We start from the raw sequence: 12,626 nt of genomic DNA, 5'->3' as shown, positions 1-12,626 counted from the left end.
CTGAGCAGCACCAGTCTCGCAGCAGCCACCAGGCAGGCTGGTTAGGGCCCCCACGCTGCTGTGGGAGGAACAGAGTAAAGGAATAGGAGGTGAGCTGCTGCAACTCCCATCATCTAGGTGCAGTTCTCCAACTCAGAATCAAGACACCCAGGACACTCTGTCTGAGAAGTAGCCACCGAACCACCGTGATGGGAGACAGGGCGGGTTCCCCTCTCAACTTCCCCTGCTGCTGAGAAGTGGATAAAGGGGTCTCCCTGAACCCCCTGAGCTGCCTCTGGCACCTGCCTTTTCCTCCTCCCCAGGCTCGAGTTAGCTTGGCTGGAGAGACATGTGCAGGCGAGACAGGTCTAAAAGAAGGCACTGAGGGGCTCACCCTCCTAGCTCAAGGCTGTCACACCCGGGGCAGGGCAGGTGGCTGCCACTCTTGACTCAGACAGGAGTGTGGGGAGGGGCAGCCCTGGGGGCATGGGAGGAGTCAGCCAGGCTTCTGTCTCCTCCCCTCCTGTGCCTCCTGCCCTCACCCCGCTTGGCACATTTTTGAGATCTCTATCTACCGTAAGGTTTGCGCAAAGATCTCAAATCACTGCATCTGGCTAAACTGACAACAGAGGAATGAAAACAATCGAGAAACACATGGTCCTAGAGAGAAAATGCAGGGGCTGACCCCAAGGCCGGGAAGTGAGCATCACCTCTCCACACCAGTTTCTGTGGCCACTGGGGAAGAGACAGAATAAAAACTAGACCACAGGAGGTGGGGAGGGTGAACATGTACAAAACATAGTGAGAAAGAACCAGTAAGACCTGGTATTTGCCAGCACAACAGAGGATTACAATCAACAATAATGTATCATACATTCTTCAATCACTATGAGTATAACTGGATTGTTGGAACACAGAGGACAAATGTTTGAGGGGTAGATACCCCTTTACCTCAATGCGATTATTACACATTGCCTGCCTGTATCAAAATATCTCATGTACCCCATACCTATAAATATATGTACCATGTACCCACAAAAACTACAAATACAAAAATACAACAAAAAATTTAAGCTCTAAAAACTAGACTCTACACTTAAGGCTGGGCAATTTCACAAAGCCCTTGAAGGGCAGAAGTCTCTTCCAGGCTCCAGAGGAATCCAGAGGATGAAGCAGGACACAAAATGAGGCAGTAGATGACCAGGGAGAAGGCACAGAGAGGCCCAGACCCCTCAGGCCACAGGGACACAGCCATGCCCAGAGTCCCTTCAGACCCCTCCCGTCACCCTCAAGGACCTCATCACTGTCTCAACCCACCTCACTCTATGCAGGGCCAGGAACTGCAGCCTCCTCCTACCTCCCCCCACCCAGGGTGGCCTGCAGGCAGATGTGGGAGGGGAGAAGCAGAGAGCAAAGCATGCCGGGGTGACTCACAGAGGTCCGTACCAAACTGAGAATGTCTGCTCGTAGCCTCCATCATAGCCTGGTTCCCAGGACACGTTGGCAGTTGTCATGGAGACCTGGACCCGGACACTGCCCGGGGCATGGGGGCTGGTGCCTGGAGATCAAGTGGAGACCTCTCAGACTGAAAAGAACTCAGCCATGTGGCTGGGTGCCCACCGTCTCGCTGTGGGGAACCTGAGAGGCTGAAGCGCATGGCAGCGGAGCGCAATATTGCAAGTGAAGGGATAGGGGCGACGGGGTGCTCTTAGGTGCTGACTCCCCTGACCCTACTGGTTAGTGGGGTTGGAGCAGGAAGTCTGTCCCACTGTGCGGTCTAGTCCAACTAGGAGATCACATAGCATCAGGAATGGGTCCAATAGAAACCAGAGCCCTCCTTGTCCTGGCCCAAATCCTGTGCTTCTCTGGTAAGCACAGAAACACTCCTAAGGTCGCAGGCACAGCCACAGAGTCCCCTCCTGTTAAGGTTCTCTGGCCTCAGGAGACACCCCAATGCCGGCGTGTGGGCAGCACAGCACAGCAGTCAGGAGCCTCATCCTGGCTTCGATTCCCGGATCCACTACTTCTTAACCATGTGACGCCGGAGAAAGTGTTCGGGTCACGCCAACCTCTGCTTCGAGGAACATACACTAGGGAAAGCTCAGCTCGCACCTCCCGAGTTGTGAAGGACGAGCTGTGCAGACCACTTAGAACGGAACCTAAAACTGGTGGTAAAGGCTCAAAAGGCGTTGCCTGTGACTGTGATTGTAGCCATCAGGACCCAGGACAGGCTGAGAGGGTCCAGGCGAAGGTCCTGGGACACGCGCCTTGGGCAATCAGAAACAGGAACGCCCAGACACAGAACACCAGCAACCTCCTCCTGCCCAGCCTCCGCACGCCAGGCCTGGCCTGCAGGTCTCAGCTCTGCCCTCATCTGAGATGCTGCACAGTCCCCGTCTCCCTCATTCCAGTCCTCCAGCTTTCCCTAAGGCCCTTAAAGGCTCTGCAGTCCCTTCCAGCCACACAGCCACCTCTTTCCCAGGTGGGCTGCTGTGGACATCAGGCCTGTCCCCAAAAAGACCTCCCCGAGGACAGGAGCCATGCTGCCCTTCCCTGACAGAGCCCACAGGGGCAAAGGCTGCAGGTGCTAGACTTGGGGTTCAGGGCTGGACGGACTTAGAAAGGATGCCCGAAGAGTGCAGTGGCCACCAGGGGATGCCCCCAGCGTCCAGCACCCCACCCCCAGCCAGCCTGTTCTGGCCCCACTGCCCTGTCAGACACGTACCGATGACGGTGAGGTGGGTGCTGGCAGTGATGCTTGTGACCACGTTGGTGGCAACACATTCCCACTCCCCGTGGTCCTCCTTACTCAGGGCACGGAACTGCAGGCTCCCACTGGGCAGGGCACTGTGCTTGCTTCTGCTGGGCTTCCCTACCTTGGTGAACAAGGGGCAGGGAAGAGGGCGGGAACAGAAATGGGGGTGAGGAGAGAAGCCCGAAGTGGATGGGAAGGATGCGCCTGAGACCCCAGCCCACCCATGCTGCCCCTCCTCCTGAGTGCCTGCTGCTCTTCAGGGTCAGCTCACTGCTCGGCATCCAGCCTGGTCAGGGCAGGTCCAGAATAGAACTGCTCGCTGTGTCCTCACACCTCCCCGCAGCCCCAGGAGCTCCAGGGCCCAGCTACCTTTCTCCACGTGATGACAGGAAAGGGGTCCCCCGCGGCCGCGCAGGGGATAAGCAGCTCCCGGCCGGCCTCCTGCCTGTACTCCCAGCCTGGTAGCACCGTGAAATAGGGGGGGTCCTGGGGAGGAAAGCACAGGCACCCTCATGAGGCCGAGGATCCAGGGGCCCAGCTCATGGAGGTGGTCACAGCCCCAGGACCTCACCTTCAGGACAAGCCTCGCAGGGGCAGACTGGCCCATGGTCCCCAGGGTGTTGTAAGGCACACAGGTGTAAGTGCCAAGAGCCTCCTCTGTGGCCTCCTCAATTCGAATGGAGCCATCCTCCATCAGGGTCCAACCCAGGTTCTGCCAGACACAGATGATAGAGCAGGGAACACCGGTCAGAGACTCCATGCTCCATCCCAGGCTGGGTCCCAGCTGGGCCAGGCAGCACGTGGGATGGCATGCAGCTCCAGCCTGGGGTAGGCGGTACCCACAGACCCCCAGAGACCAGAGACCCCTACGGAAGCAGCTCTCTGTTTGCCCAGGGCTTTTGGAAGGGGCCGTGAGTCCTGACAGAAATCCACAGCCCAAGGTGGCATCACAGTACTGGGGGGAGCCCTCACTGCATCCCCCAACACGCATCTCTCTAGCACCTTCTCAACCTGCAGGGGGCGGCCGTCCTTGTTCCACTTGACCACGGTGGCTGGTGGTTCTGCATCCACAGGGCAGCGGATGTAGCCATGGATCCCCACGGGCACATAAATTACAGGGGGCATGTTGAGGACACGGGCTGGGTCTGCACAGAGGAAGCACAGGTGGGAAAGCAGACAGACACAGGGAAGAAAGGTGAGAATCCAGGCCGGAGGCAGCCCATGCACCAGCCCAGGTACTCGGAACTTCGGTTCTGAATGTCTGGAGGCACTCAAAGGCACGTCTGAGCCTGCTCCCATCCTCAGTGCCCGTCATGCTTCTGCCATGGACCTCACCCACTGAATGAGGTCTCTCAGTGCCCATTTCCCCCAGTTCCTAGACCCCGAGCCTCAAAGCCAGCATTTGCCCACACCCTTTCCCAACAGCTCCTTATCCCAAAGTCTTCTGAGCAACAAGCAGTACCTCCTCTCTACATCCTAAGCCAAAAGAAGAACACTATCATAGGCTTAACCACAAAGGGGATATTTTTCCTCCCCATTCTGCTGGTTGTCCAGCCTTCCTTAGATTCAGTTTCCCCATCTGATTCTGCAGTTGAAATGCAGAATCAGGCCAGGTGCAGTGGCCCACACCTGTAATCTCAACACTTTTGGAGGCAGGGGTGGGAGGACTGCTTAAGGCTAGGAATTTAAGACCAGCCTGGGCAATTTAGTGAGACTCCAACTCTACCAAAAAAAAATTTTGAATTATCTGGGCATGGTGGCACACACCTGTGGTCCCAGCTACTCTGGAAGTTGAGGCAGGGGGATCACTTGAGCCCAAGAGTTTGAGGCTGCAGTAAGCCATGATGGCACCACTGCACTCCAACTTTGATGACAGAGCAAGACCCTGGCTCTTGGAGGAGCAAGAAGAACCTCACACCTCTTGTGATGCAGGCTGAGTCACCTCCTCTCAGTACTCCCCTATTTCCCCTGAGGGCTACGGAGGAGAAGGATCCAGAACTAGGAAGGCAGTGAGGATGAATGAGCTGGTATCTTTTAAGCATTTTGAGCTCTTCAGAGAACAGCATTACATAAATACCAGGCCGAGTTATATATTTAGACATAGCTTCCTACTTTTGTATGGTAGAGTTTTTTTTTTTTTTCTCCAAGGTTTTCAAAGGGTTTATGAATGGGAAATACTCTGAACACTGCTTTTTAGCAGAAATAAAAATCCTTGTCTCACCCACCTGTAAATCTCAACCCCCTGGATTTTCTTTGAAGACAGGAAGGAGGTGAAAAAGGACAAGGGGGAGTGGGTGGTGACGCTGGCACTGGGGAGAGACAGGGAAAACCAAAACATGTCTCCAGAAAGACAGATGGCCTATGGCTTCGAGGAGGGGCCTTCATCCTGGCCAGCTCGTCTTCCAAAGGCCACCTCCTGTTGGCTCCTCCTGCCCCACCATGGCCACCTCCGTGCCAGGTGGCACAGCCTGCGTCCAGCACAGAGGGACGGGGCGCACCTTTGTGGTGGACGGGTCTCTCCTTCCTGCAGTTCTTGCCCACCCCAGCACAGCTTGGGCACATCCTAAGTCACGTATGAATAACTTCTCGACTCGCTTTTTCCCGCTGCAGGTCTGGGGAGCGAGATCTGTTGTCCTGGGCCTCACGGCTCTCTAAAGCTTGGGCCTGGGGATACAGCACACCAAAAGTCCTTTAAGTGGCTGACGGCAGAAGCAGAGAGGCGATGCACTCCATAGAGAGGAAAGGGTGAGACTGCAAGGTTAGGGGTCCAACGGGGCTCAGCAGGCGCAGCCAATAGTGGAACATCCACATCCAGCTCTGGGCAGCAGTCGGACCAGCTCCACCTCCAGGGCCACCAGCCATTCTCCACTTGTCCTCAGCTCATACACTGACCCCAGTCTCATCTCCAGACTGTTCCACTTCTCACCCCTGCCACTCCCTGTCACTGGGTGTGAGCAATCCGCCCACACCAGCCGGCAAATGAGGGAGAGTCTGTTGTCTACAGCAACAATGCCAGCCTTTGTTGTCTGAGTGACAGGGCCATCCACAAATCAAAAGGAGGACATTACTCCTCATTACTCATCCTTCTCTGTCTCAGGGCTCAGCTTGCCAGGGGGCGGGAAAGCAACTGGCTGCTCAGTATTAAAGATCAGCAAGCTGAATAGTGGTACTTGCACAAAAGCCCTCGAACATCTGGGTGAGGAGCAGCTCATTCATCTGGATCTCCAGCCACCCAAGAGGAGAGGCCGCAGAAGCCAGAGTGAGTGGGCATAGGAGCTGCAGCACATCACCCCCGACATAAGACACGGTGTGGAAAGGCAGGGAGTAAGGCTAGGAGAAACCTAACCCTGCGTGGGCCTGGGCTATGCTCCGTAAGACACCTGAGAAAAGAGCATCAGAGAGCAATTGGTTCTGGCCACAGAGGTGCAGGCCAGCCTTCAGCCCGAGGAACGCCGTTCAGAAGGAACTGCGCGAAGGTGTCTTCCTGAGTGCAGCCTGCACTGAGCTGATGAGATGCACTGGTTGAACAGCGACGCCTGGCCAACGAAGTAGGAGCTGGTCCACCCCGACTGGCCAGGGCCTCGGCCTCGTCTCCAGCCGTCCCTCCTTTTTCCCTCATTCGTTCCTCCACCCACACACCCCCAAATGATGCTTGGTCTTTTCTACCCTCCAGCCTACAGTCTGGCTAACACCAGAACCTTCTGGAAGCCCCACCACCCAGGCTCCTCCGCACCCCTACTCACACTGCACCGTCAGGTACGCTGAGGCGGAGGGGGAGCGCCCCAGGCTGTTGCTGGGCACACAGGTGTACTTCCCAGCATCCTCCGGCTTCACCCGGAAAATGATCAGGGTCCCGTCGATTAGGATGCGCACCCTCAGCTTCAGGTCACTGCAAAGCAGCACGGGGACAGGGGATTGGGTGAGCAGAAGGGGGTCTTGCCACAGACACACAGTCACCATCACTGCCCCAGATGTGGCATGGAGACCCCATGACCCTGGCATCCCCAGGGCCCCTCCATGCAGACCCTGGCCTTGGCATGTGAGACACACGAACCAGATCGCCCACCTCCCCCAGCTCCAGGAGCCGTGGGCAGCCTGCCCATGCAATTTCTGCTCAGGGGCCCTGCCCGTGGGGACCAGGATGGCGACCTCATTGAAAAGCCAGAGCAGGGCGCTCACTTCTGAAAGTAGACGTTCTCGTCCTGCCAGTACCAGGTGTAGGTGAGGTTGCCCGGATACGCCTCTGCCCGGCAGGTGAGCAGAGCATCCTGGGAGATGTTGACGGTGATGTTCTCAGGAGGGGAGACGATGAAAGGGGGCCCTGGGGAGAGCAGGGAACAAACCTCACCTCACCTGATCAGGGACGGCAGCAGCACCCAGGCCTCCTGGGAGCCCTCAGTGCCTCAGTAAGGGGTGTCCTGAACCCTGCAATGGGGGCGGCTGTCATGGAGACACTTCCAGATGCTGTCTGTGCTCAGGCATCCTGTCCACTGCCCCTGCCCCTGCACCTAGCTCCCCAGACCAGCCGCCACACACACCCCTTTCCTGCCCGCCTTCTCCCAGCAGAGCCCAAGCCAGAGATGCAGCAGTGAGAAAGGCAACTCTTTTCAAATCTAGAGCAAGGAATACTCCAGTCTCAAGGAGTCAGGGCCGTATGCTGCTCCCCAATCAGAAATCAAGAGGGCAGCTGGGGGTGCAGGGGCCGAGGAGTAAACAGAGGGTGAAAGTCCAACAGTCCTGGTGCTGGCTGCACAGACAGAGAGGGCAGCTGTGGCCAAGTCTCCCCTGAGAGGGAACAGCTTCCATCCAGGCTGCTGAGGGACCTCTGGCCCTGGCTGCTGCTCGACACTCATAGGCAGGAGGAGCATGCAGCCGCCACCAACCCCCCAACCCCAGAGTTCCTCCAGGAGGCAGGGCTGGGGAGGCTAAGCAGGGGGCCGAGCTCAGCACAGGGTGGAGACCCCCCCGACCTGGACGCTGCCCCATCCTGCTCAGTTCCTGGCCCCTCTTGGGGGACTCTGAGGCTCCAGGCAGGGCAGACTGGCATCTCCCTGTGCTGACTATACAGACCCCAGCTCTGCCAAGTGCCCACTGTGTTATTTAAACGTCTGGGGCTTGGATTGAGTTTCTATCTTTATTTATTGATGCCGTCACTAATGGATAGACGACCCGAGGGAGGTCTCCTCTCCCAGCGAGGCGGAGATATGGTAGAGATGCTATCTGAACAGAAGGAGAAACCAGAAACCCACACAGCAGGGCCTCTCTGCCACGCCACGTGGTGCCCGGCCACGGCCTGTGGGCCTGGCCCTCTCCCAGGCAGCCAGTGCGGGAGCTCTGACCAGGATAGCAGGCGGCACACAGGGGCCCCACACAGGTCCTCATGGCCACCTGCACCTCCATCTGGCCCCAGATGAGCCCTGGGAAAATGCCCTTCGTAGCTCAGCTGGGCTGGACATCCCCGCACGCGTCCGGGGGTGGAGAGGCAGAGGAAATGGCTCCTACCTTGGACAAGCAGGTGGGTGGTGTGGACAGCCTCCCCCTGAATGCTGTACGCTCGACAGGTGTAGGCACCTCTGTCCTCCCGACTGACCGATGTCACTGTCAGGCTGCCATCACTCACCTGGGGCCAGAAACAGATGGAGCTCAGCACCCACGCTCGCACCCACCGCTGCTACCCTCCAACAGGGAGATGCAGTCAGAGATGCTAAGGTGGAGATGACCGCAGGGACACATGCATCTGGGGGACACGAAGGGCAGATGCCCCCTTGCCCACCTCCCGCCAGTGACACAGAGACGCCTGCAGTTGAGCCAGGCCATGGCTTTCCAGCCTCCTCTGTGCTTGTGCACGTAGCATCAGGGGTCGGCTGCAGTGGGAGGCTGCCCTGGAAAACAGACTTCAGCGGCCCCAACCTAGAACCACACTCACCTGGTATTTCCCACTAGCACCGAGGAGTGTCCCCTCCTTGAGCCAGGTGACAATGGGCTTGGGGTTCCCAAAAGCTGTGCAGGTCATGGTGATACTACCACCCTCCTTGGCCTCGATGTACTGGGGGGGTGTTTCTGTAAAGGTGGGAGGGGCTGCAAAGGAGACCACAAAGGTGAAGGACACGCCATCAGCCAAGTCACTGCCCTGCAACAACAGTGCCTGCCCCGCACATCACCCTCACTGCAGCTCTGCGGAACGCAAGGACAAAGGAAGGAAGGTGGGGATGGGCAAAACGTTCTGCGAACCACCATTACTGGCAGGGAGACGTGCATCCAAACTCAGTCTGGCGGGGTCCAAATTCTGCACTGTAGCTTATTCCCGGTTCACCGCTGTTTACTGAGCATCTACTCCAGGGTGGCCCTTCAAACACTGTCTGCTCCCAGCTCCTCAGGCTTTCCTACCATCCTTCAGTCTTTCCCTTTATGATGATCCATGACACTCAGGAGCTTCTACTTCTTGAATCCCAGCTCAGCCAGGCCCCCCATTTCCAGGACACTTGCCGTCTGAGCCCCACCAAGGCCTAACACAGATGCAGGCCAAGGCTATGCGGAGCCACATTTTCCCAGATTCTGCTGAGAAAATCATCCTGCTTCCTCCCTCTCTGGCTTCCACGGGTGAAGGTGGACAGCCCACCCAAAGGCCACTCCCTTCTTCATTTTCTTCTGATTATGCCAGGTCATCTTCCCCCCTGCGTTGGAGATTTGATTAAAACTCCATCCTGTTTGGATAATCGGCTTTTAACAGACTCAGTCCCATTTGCCTGAGCTGCTTGTAGAAGCAATCCGGTCAATCTTAACCCCTTGGACTATCAGTTCCACAGTCTTCTGAGATGGCAAGGAGGCCCCCAGTTCTGAACTCCGGCCCTGAGGCCCACAGCACTAGGCTGGCGCAGGTCAAGCTGAGCTCATCTCAAGGTACGTGAAGCTCAGAACCCAGGTTCAAGCACTAGCCTGCCACTTCTGGTAGCCTTGACAAGTTACTTGGCCTCTCTGGGTCTTACCTAAATACCTAAATCCCCCACCCTCCAGAAATGATGTGAGGAATAAACATGTAAAAAGGAGCTTGTAAAATGTACAAATTGCCAGTAACACCGCCATCACTATCATCTCTTCCAGAGCCGCTGAGACACTCACAGGAAGCTTTGGGAGGAGTCGCTCCTCCCCACACAGCCCTGCCCCGAGAACTAGTCACGGTGCTATAGGATCTGGTCCTGCCTGTAGCACCAGCCTCCTCTCCCTCCCAGCGCACTCTAACCACACTGGCTGTCTTTGTCTTCCTCAAATGCGCCAAGAACTTCTGACCTCAGGCCCTTTGCACATGCGGCTCTACCTGCCCAGAACTACGTACCTGGATCTCCCTCCTTTGGTTCATGCAAGTCTTTGCTAAAATGCTGCCTGACCTGGGCAGCCCATCCCATCTCAGATGGCACTTCCAGCATTCTCTGCTCCCTGGTGCTGTTTCATTTCCTTCAAAGCACATGTCACTTACAAGTCTCTCTCTCTCTCTCTCTGTGTGTTTACCTGTTTCTTACCTGTCCCCTTTATTAGGATGGTGGCTCCTTAAGGGCAGCCCCGTTTTGCATATAGGTCACCACATGCCCAGCTTTTAGCATAGTTCCTGGATGTAGTAGCCGAGGGCTCAGCAAACATTTGTCGAATGAATGAAAGAATGAAACAAACAAATGAGTGGTGTTCACACATGCACAGACCTACAGGCCAGCACCAGTGCAAACACAAAACACTTCTGAAGAACAAGACCACAGTTACACCACTTTCATCTCCCATCTCCGAAGCCTGCAGCTCAGTGCAAGCACATCAGGGGCACACGGGGGTGGCCACTGAATGAATGCAGGAGCACGCATTATCACAAGCAAAACATCATCCCTCCACCGTCCTCACACATGTCACCATGCAAAAACATCGCAGCCACCATGCGATCCTCGCTGCGTCATCACATGCAAAAACATCGCCCTCGCCGTCACTTCGCGTCACCACATTAAAAACATCGCCTCGCCGCGATCCGCCGCTACCGTGCCCCTTCCTTTTCCACTCCTTCCTTCTTCCACTCCGCCATCCGCCTCGCCGATCCTTTCGATCCATCCGCCTCCGCCGTCCGCCTACGTCACCACATCACCAAAACATCGCCTCGCCATCGCCTCACCATGCAAAACATCGCCTCGCCGCGATCCTCGCCACATGCAAAACATCGCCGCCGTCCGCCCCACGTCACCACATGTTAAAAACATCGCCTAAGATCCTCGCCGATCACCACATGCACAAAACATCACGCCTGTCTCGCCTGCGATCACCACATGCAAAACATCGCCTCGCCGATCCTCGCTGCGATCACCACATGCAAAAACATCATGCAGATCCTCTTGCGATCCTGAAAACAAAAACATCGCCCTCGCCGCGTCCTAAGCCACCGTCACCACCAAGCAAAAACATCGCCTCGCGTCACCGCTGCGTCACCACAAGCAAAAACATCGCTCGCCGATCCTCGCTACGTCTACAAGAAGCAAAACATAAGCCTCGCCCGCGTCCGCACCGCGTCACCACAAGCAAAACATGTCGCCCTGCGCGTCCTCGCTACCGTCACCACAAGCAAAAACATGCGCCTCGCACGTCCTCGCACACGTCACCACATGCAAAAACATGCGCCTCGCACGTCCTCGCACGTCACCACATGCAAAAACATACGCCTCGCACGTCCTCACACATGTCACCACATGCAATAACATACGCCTCGCACGTCCTCAAAAAAATCAATTCTTATCCAGTGCCTAAGAATATACTAAAAATAATGGCAAAAAGTCATTCAAAGTCCTTGTAAAGGGGTCCTGGGATCCTCACTTGCAGGCCTCTTCCCACTGAGAGTGTGTGTCCATCTCCGACACAGCCTCTCCCTGCCCAGCCTGCCCCTTGAAATACAGTTAACACAGACACTGCCTCTATTACGCCTGGTGCCAAGCTTAAAAGAAAAGATAATAAATTAAATTTACATCCTGAAGTGACAAATTACTTACTAACTACATAATTACTTTATTATTTAGGTGCTAATCAGGAAAGTACGTTGAACAATTTCTAGTTTTCAGGAAAATAATGGTTTGACTCTCAATTATTTACTGAATTAGATGTTAGCTTGCCAGCTGCATTTCCAGGCTTAATTCTTTTTTACAAGTGCCCTGTAATTAATAGTGCAGGTTAGTAATAGGCTGCCCTCTCCTCCACGTAATTCACCAACCTAAAGGAAGGCTTGGCTCAGGCTTTTGGGGTATTTTATATGTGATAAAGAAATAATTGGGTCTGTTTCCACCCAACTGGTCTTCAAAGAAAACACAGAAGGAAAATGAGACACTTTGTAATTCTAATTGTTCACTGGCCTTTCATTTTCCAAAGGTGATCCCTGTCAGAAAACGCCTGACATTAAACATTCTAGTTTGAAAGCAACGGAATGCTGGTGCTTGGATTCCTTCCTTCAATAACGGAACTATTTATGCTGGAAGGAGCCTCGAACTTGGGAAGAAGAGAAAGGCAGAAGAGGAGAAAGGAGCTCTCTCACCTGGGAAGGGTTGGTTCTGTTCTGCCCGTGTGCAGGTAGGTGCCTTGATTATGGAAAAGCATCGTTTATCGCCAGCCCTGGTTCTCAAGCCTGGAGCAGATGGTGCACCATCCCCAGCTTTCCCGCCCAGCACTTCCCTATGAGCAGCCTACCCGCGTTCCCTGAATGAGCCGCTCTTCCTGCTCTGGGCTTCCGAGCACGCTTGTCTCCTCTGCCTGGAGGACCCTACCCCACTTTCCACCTGCACATGACGACCTTCCCTCCCTAGCCAGGTCTCTGAAGACAGGCCATTTCTTCAGAGAAGCTCTCCCTCCTTTGTGCTCCCAAAGCCATATTGCAGTAATC

The 12,626-nt window shown here is 55.6% G+C and overlaps 1 protein-coding gene across 10 annotated transcripts in view; it reads right to left on the bottom strand.

Annotated features, from left to right (window-relative positions):
* The window catches only part of IGSF9B (immunoglobulin superfamily member 9B), a 48,195-nt gene that overhangs the window by 20,533 nt on the left and 15,036 nt on the right, over positions 1-12,626 (bottom strand). For 8 of the 10 annotated variants that reach the window (XR_004177284.1, XR_004177286.1, XR_004177285.1 and 5 more), the window contains exons 4-12: positions 8,661-8,812; positions 8,237-8,354; positions 6,914-7,055; positions 6,478-6,623; positions 3,737-3,879; positions 3,306-3,446; positions 3,104-3,220; positions 2,705-2,855; positions 1,414-1,537 (exon numbers count right to left, since the gene is read on the bottom strand). Coding sequence is in view for 7 of the 10 variants with exons in the window: in XM_031652797.1 (XP_031508657.1) it covers positions 1,414-1,537; positions 2,705-2,855; positions 3,104-3,220; positions 3,306-3,446; positions 3,737-3,879; positions 6,478-6,623; positions 6,914-7,055; positions 8,237-8,354; positions 8,661-8,812 (1,234 nt within the window). In the remaining 3 variants the exon portion in view is untranslated. Of the gene's footprint in view, positions 1-1,413; positions 1,538-2,704; positions 2,856-3,103; positions 3,221-3,305; positions 3,447-3,736; positions 3,880-6,477; positions 6,624-6,913; positions 7,056-8,236; positions 8,355-8,660; positions 8,813-10,251; positions 10,615-12,626 lie in introns of those variants that run through there. The other 2 variants (XM_021926767.2, XM_003910990.5) reach the window with 2 other exon arrangements.

The sequence above is a fragment of the Papio anubis genome, chromosome 12 (assembly GCF_008728515.1).
Source record: "Papio anubis isolate 15944 chromosome 12, Panubis1.0, whole genome shotgun sequence".
In the NCBI taxonomy this organism is placed as follows: Eukaryota; Metazoa; Chordata; class Mammalia; order Primates; family Cercopithecidae; genus Papio; species Papio anubis.
Note: the sequence above shows the minus strand (reverse complement) of the source record. Positions and strands in the feature narration are given on the sequence as shown.